General features: G+C 27.1%; 5 protein-coding genes across 5 annotated transcripts; 2 read left to right on the plus strand and 3 right to left on the minus strand.

Moving 5' to 3' along the window:
* Positions 1–40: 40 nt before the first annotated feature.
* On the minus strand, positions 41–1,180 carry ENU1_125900 (hypothetical protein; the record flags this gene model as incomplete). Its single annotated transcript, XM_008859948.1, has 1 exon — positions 41–1,180. The coding sequence occupies one exon, from the start codon at positions 1,178–1,180 to the stop codon at positions 41–43; it is 1,140 nt and encodes a 379-aa protein (XP_008858170.1).
* A 79-nt stretch (positions 1,181–1,259) lies between these two features.
* On the minus strand, positions 1,260–2,258 carry ENU1_125910 (ribose-phosphate pyrophosphokinase, putative; the record flags this gene model as incomplete). Its single annotated transcript, XM_008859949.1, has 1 exon — positions 1,260–2,258. The coding sequence occupies one exon, from the start codon at positions 2,256–2,258 to the stop codon at positions 1,260–1,262; it is 999 nt and encodes a 332-aa protein (XP_008858171.1).
* A 131-nt stretch (positions 2,259–2,389) lies between these two features.
* Positions 2,390–3,583, minus strand: ENU1_125920 (queuine tRNA-ribosyltransferase; the record flags this gene model as incomplete). Its single annotated transcript, XM_008859950.1, has 1 exon — positions 2,390–3,583. The coding sequence occupies one exon, from the start codon at positions 3,581–3,583 to the stop codon at positions 2,390–2,392; it is 1,194 nt and encodes a 397-aa protein (XP_008858172.1).
* A 331-nt stretch (positions 3,584–3,914) lies between these two features.
* Positions 3,915–4,349, plus strand: ENU1_125930 (hypothetical protein; the record flags this gene model as incomplete). Its single annotated transcript, XM_008859951.1, has 1 exon — positions 3,915–4,349. The coding sequence occupies one exon, from the start codon at positions 3,915–3,917 to the stop codon at positions 4,347–4,349; it is 435 nt and encodes a 144-aa protein (XP_008858173.1).
* A 124-nt stretch (positions 4,350–4,473) lies between these two features.
* On the plus strand, positions 4,474–5,277 carry ENU1_125940 (hydrolase, carbon-nitrogen family protein; the record flags this gene model as incomplete). Its single annotated transcript, XM_008859952.1, has 1 exon — positions 4,474–5,277. One exon carries the CDS (start codon positions 4,474–4,476, stop codon positions 5,275–5,277), a length of 804 nt encoding a protein of 267 aa, XP_008858174.1.
* Between the last annotated feature and the right edge of the window lie 355 nt (positions 5,278–5,632).

Genomic DNA, 5,632 nt, shown 5'->3' on the forward strand with positions numbered 1-5,632 from the left:
ATATAAAAATAAATAAAACTAAAAAATATAAAAATAATTATTAATTAAACCATTTTAAAGCAGCAATTTTATTTAATTCATATTTTGTATTTGGAAAAAGAATAGACTTTTTTTGAATAACAAATTCATTCATATATTTTTCATCAAAAGAAAGTATTAATTTAGGAATAGTAAAAACAGTTCCAGACTTTTCTTGATATAATTTAAAACCATTTTCTATTTCAATCCAAGAGTCATTAAAATCGTTATCTTCTTTTCCTAATCTAATTAAAGTTCCTTGTTCTCTTTTTTGATGACAAAAAGTAATTGTTGTATCTTCAATAATAAATAATAAAAATTGATCATTTTCTTTAATTTGTTTATCAGGTTGAAGAGGAGTATTAAAATAAATACCAACAATAATATTTCTTTTTAAAAAGAAAAATATCATAACATTTTCATTTCCTTTAATAATATTAACTAATCCTTCTTTTGTAATTTTCTCTAATGATGAATAATTTTCAGTAAGAAAGTTCATTTTATTCATATGAATAGTATTCATTAAAATCATAATAGTATCACTATTTATTTTAAATGTACTTTCAATAATTTTTGCTATTTCTCCATAGTTATTTATTTTTGGACTTTTTGTTGTTGGTAATGAATTAAAATTTTCAAATGATGGTGAATGTGAAATAATACGAATTGGTTTGGGCATTTCATTTCTAATTCCTTTTTGATAACTTCCTATTTCTTTTTTAAGTATTTCTAATTCTATTAAACATGAATCAAAATATTGAAGAAGTTCATCTTTACGTTGTTCATTTATTTTATTTAAATTAAATAATTCTATTACTTTTTCAATAACTTTTTGTTCTTCTTTACGTTCTTGTGAAATAACAGTTAATATAATTCCTTTAATTTCTTTGTTTTTAATTAATTCATTATATTCTTCTATTTTATTTGTTAATTGGTTTTTAATTTCATTTGCTACCAAAATGTCTTTTTCATTAAATTGTTTTTCATAGAGTTGAATAAGTTGTTTAACTTTTCTATTATCATTATTATTCGATACTTGAAGTATATATTTAAAAGCATCAATAGCAGAAGGAAATTCTTCTATTAATTCCATTTCTTCAACTCTTTTCTTTAGTTTTTGTATTTCATTTTCTAACTGATGAATGAGATGTTCGTTACTCATTTAATGAGTTTTTTGAATCTCTTTTTTTTATTTTATTAAAAAAAAAAGAAAAGAAGAAATAAAATAAACTAAACGATGATTAGTCATTATTGTTATTTAAACATGCTCTAATCTGTTTGGCAAATACTGGAGAAATATCACAAATAATAAACTTCTTACTATTTTTAACTGCATCCATTTGAGATCTAACATTACTATTAGTAGCAATTACTCGATCAATTCTTGAGTCAATAACTTTTTGTACAACATCATCATCAATTAATGATAAATGAGTAACAACTGCAGTCACTTTAATAGCTCCATTATCTAAATAAGCATTACAAGCTTTAATCAATGATCCAGCTGATCTTGTCAAATCATCATAAATAACAACATGTTTTCCTTTAACATCTCCAATAGGTTCACCTATAACATGAGTGTCTTCAAAGGACCTACTTTTTCTAATAAAAGCAATTCCAACTCCAAAATGATTAGCAAAAGTTTCTACCCATAAAGGTCTTCCAAGGTCTGCTGAACCAAAAATTACTGGTTCACTAAAATCAATATTCTCAGCAATTGCTTGTTCAAGAGTACTTTCAGCATATAATTCCATTGCTTGAACTGTACCTTCAAAATAATGAATAATACCTGATGTATGAAGGTCCATTAACATAAATAAATTTCCTAACCCAGAAGATGGTATACCACATAACATTCTTACTGTAGATTTACATGTAACAACTTCTCCAGGATGAACTGCTCGTTCCATAGTAGAATACATAAGATATGGAATCACAAAAATTCTTCTTTTTGTTCCAAGTTCTGCTAATTCTCCTCCAATTCTTACTACTTCAAGTAATTCCTGGTCATCAACAATAGAACTTACAACAACTACATCTCTTCCAACTAATGAAGTTCTTTCAGGAATAGCAATTCTATAATAACACTCTCCATCACTAAACTTTTTATGAATAATTGGAATAATTGGATATCCAAGTACTGCACTAATGCTTTGAGCTAAATAACCAGCTTTACTTGTATGGACAATAAAATGGTCATGTTGCCATTGTTCTGCGGATAAAGAAGTTGTTACACTCATTTTAATATAAATAATTAGATGTTTATTTTTTTTTTCTTTTTGTGAAGATATTTTTCACTAAAATAATAAAAAATTAAACTTATTAAAAAATTTTATTATCTTTTTTTTTATATTTTTCATGTGACTTCTTTTTATTCAAACTCTACACCAGCTTTTGTTAATGCATCAATAATCCATTGTGGAACATGTTCTTTTCCTCCATAAAATCTTATAATATAATCACAAGCAAATGTTTTTGATTTACCTTCTCTAATTGCCACTCTATATTTCCTCATTAAATTAAAGAGATATGATATATTGTGATGGGTTAAATATTGTGCTACTGGTGTACCATCAACAGCTCCATTTGTAAACATAAAATGAAGAGCTGACTTTGTTAGTCCATTTCCTTTTTTACAACATAAACAATCACATGACTCATCAATCACATTAAAATCATCTTTATATTTATTAATCTTTAATGTCACTAACCCATCATCACTAAATGCTGTTCCAAATCTTGCAGTTCTTGTTGGATAAACACAATCAAACATATCAACTCCAAATAACACACATAACAACATTTCAACAGGATATCCAACTCCCATAAGATATCTTGGTTTATTTTCTGGTAATCCTTGTGCAGAAATATCAACCATCTTCCAAAAATCATCTTTTGCTTCTCCTCCAGATAATCCACCAATTGCATACCCTGGAGTGTCTACTTTAACCATACCTTCAAGACATCGTTCTCTTAGATTTGGTTGAAGTCCTCCTTGAATAATACCAAATAAATTTTGTTTTTCTTTTGTTTTAAGATATTCATTTTTGCATCGTGCTAACCACCGTACACTTCTTTCCATTGCTTCTTCTACTCTAGGACCAGTTGTTAATGAAGAAACTACATCATCCAATTGCATCATAATATCTGATCCTATTGCTTGTTGTATATGAATAGATTCTTCAGGTGGTAAATTAATTGGTTTATGATCTACAATAGATTGGAAAATAACACCTTGTTCATTAACTGTCATTGTGTCAGATAATGACACCATTTGAAATCCTCCAGAGTCTGTTAATATATTTCCATCCCATTTAGCAAATTGGTGTAATCCTCCTGCTTTCTTTAATACATCAACTCCTGGATGAAGAAACATGTGATAAGTATTTGCCAATAATATTTGACATCCCATTTCTTTTACTTGTTCATACGTTAATGATTTTACACTTGCTTTTGTCCCTACTGGCATAAACACTGGAGTTTCTACTTCTCCATGAGGAAGTGTCAATGTACATTGTCTTGCCCGTCCATCTTTTGCATTAATACGCAATGAAAGAGCACTCATTATTACTTTGAAGATATTAACAAAATTATTAAAAAAAAAAATAGGGTTTTTTCTTTATATTTCTTTTCATTTTAGTTTATTGATAATTGTAGTTGCTTGTTACAAATAATCCAATGTTTTCTTTCACCATAGACTTTTGGTTATTTGGATAACAGTTACATCAATGTATTATTAAAAAATAAGAAAGTGATAATTTTATGTTATAAATAACGAAAATAAAGATAAAAATCAAAACAATAAAAAAAGGAAAATCTAAAAAATAAAACTAAAAAATAAAAGAGAAAGAAAATATTTAAAACAAAACTATTAAAGTATTATATTTTGATTACACATGGTAAATGCCTTTGCTGTGTTGTTCCTGACATTTTCAATGGTTTATGCCCAAATTGATTTATCTGGAGGAGACCCATTATTTGCTACTCCTAGTGTTTCACCAACTATTCAACGAGTAGAAACAGCTATAAAAGCACTTGACCAAAAATTAAAACAAGTTGAAGAAGTTGAAAGATTAGCATTAATCGCTTTGGATAATGAATTTCGAATTAAACCAAAATTAGGAAGAAGTGTTATGGATCGTATGGTTCAACAACAACGAATAAAAGAATTAAAAGAGATGTGTAGAAGAGCTAAAGAATTAGAGCCAAGATTATTACAAAAAATGAGAGAGGTTTTACAAATATTACCAAAGAGAGAACGTTTTAGATTAATTAGAAGAATTAATCTTAGATATCGTTTCTCTTTGGGAACTGAACTTGATACTGCTTAATATCAATTGTTTTATTTTGTTCTTTGGATGTTTTAAATTTATCTTTATATTAGTTTTTTATTAAATGAATAGAATTTTTTAAAAAATATCATTTAATCTATTAAAGTCATTATTATTCTTATTAATGTCTTTAAATGTTTGTGTTATTCAACCTTTTACATTATTTTGGAATAAAGCTGAAAATTTAAAACAAATACAATCAATCATTCAACATTCTTCTAATAACATCGATTTGTTTGTTTTACCTGAAACGTTTAATACTGGTTTTCAACCTAAAGCACATCTTGTTGCTGAAGACCACTCATCAAGTCCTACACTTCAATGGATGAAAACAATTGCTAGAACAAGAAAATGTGCTATTACTGGTTCTATTACTATTAAAGATGGAGAAAGAATTTATAATAGAATGTATTTTATTTATCCATCTGAAGAATGTGTTTGGTATGATAAACGTCATTTATATCATATGGGAGGAGAAGGTTTAGAGTTTAGCAATGGTTTAAAGAAATGTATTGTAAATTATAAAGGATGGAATATCTTATTAGCTGTATGTTATGATTTACGTTTTCCTGTATGGCTCAGAAATACATTAGAAAATCATTATGACATTCTAATTATTGTTGGTTGTTGGAGTATGTTAAATAGAGCACATTGGAAAATACTAACAAAAGCAAGAGCAATAGAAAATCAATGTTTTGTTCTTGCTGCTAATAATTGTGGTTCTTTACCAAATTGCTTACCAAATGATGAAGACTCTCATTACATAGGTGAAAGTGCAATTATTGATCCTTATGGAAAGTATATTATAAAAGGAAAATGTGGGGTACAAGACTCTTTAAATGCAACATTGACAAAGAAGAGTCAAGAAGCATTAACAAATACTTTTCCTGTGTTAAAAGATGGGGATTCTTTTATCTTGAAAAATTAATTCTGCTATTTTTTTACTTTGTTTTGAAAGATGAGTATAACAGGAATTAGCTTGTATTGAAAAATGATTGTTAGGAAAAAACAATGTCCTCTTAGTTAAAGGTTTTCTAACTCTTCACGATCCTTATGGAATGGTAAAGTTAAATGGTGTTTGGATTTTTGCTGATAAGAAATGGATTAACCGAAAATATGATAAAAGTTAAAAAAATATTAATAATAAAAAGCAATGAATTAAGTGTTAATAGAATTGGTTGCTACTTCTTCTTTGCTCATTTCAAACTAAATACATCACTGAACTTTCTTCTAAAATTTATACGGAGTATGTCTGGTTGTGATAAAAGCAGTATTCAATGACA

Source organism: Entamoeba nuttalli (genome assembly GCF_000257125.1).
Source record: "Entamoeba nuttalli P19 unplaced genomic scaffold asmbl_5282, whole genome shotgun sequence".
NCBI classification, from domain to species: Eukaryota; Evosea; order Mastigamoebida; family Endamoebidae; genus Entamoeba; species Entamoeba nuttalli.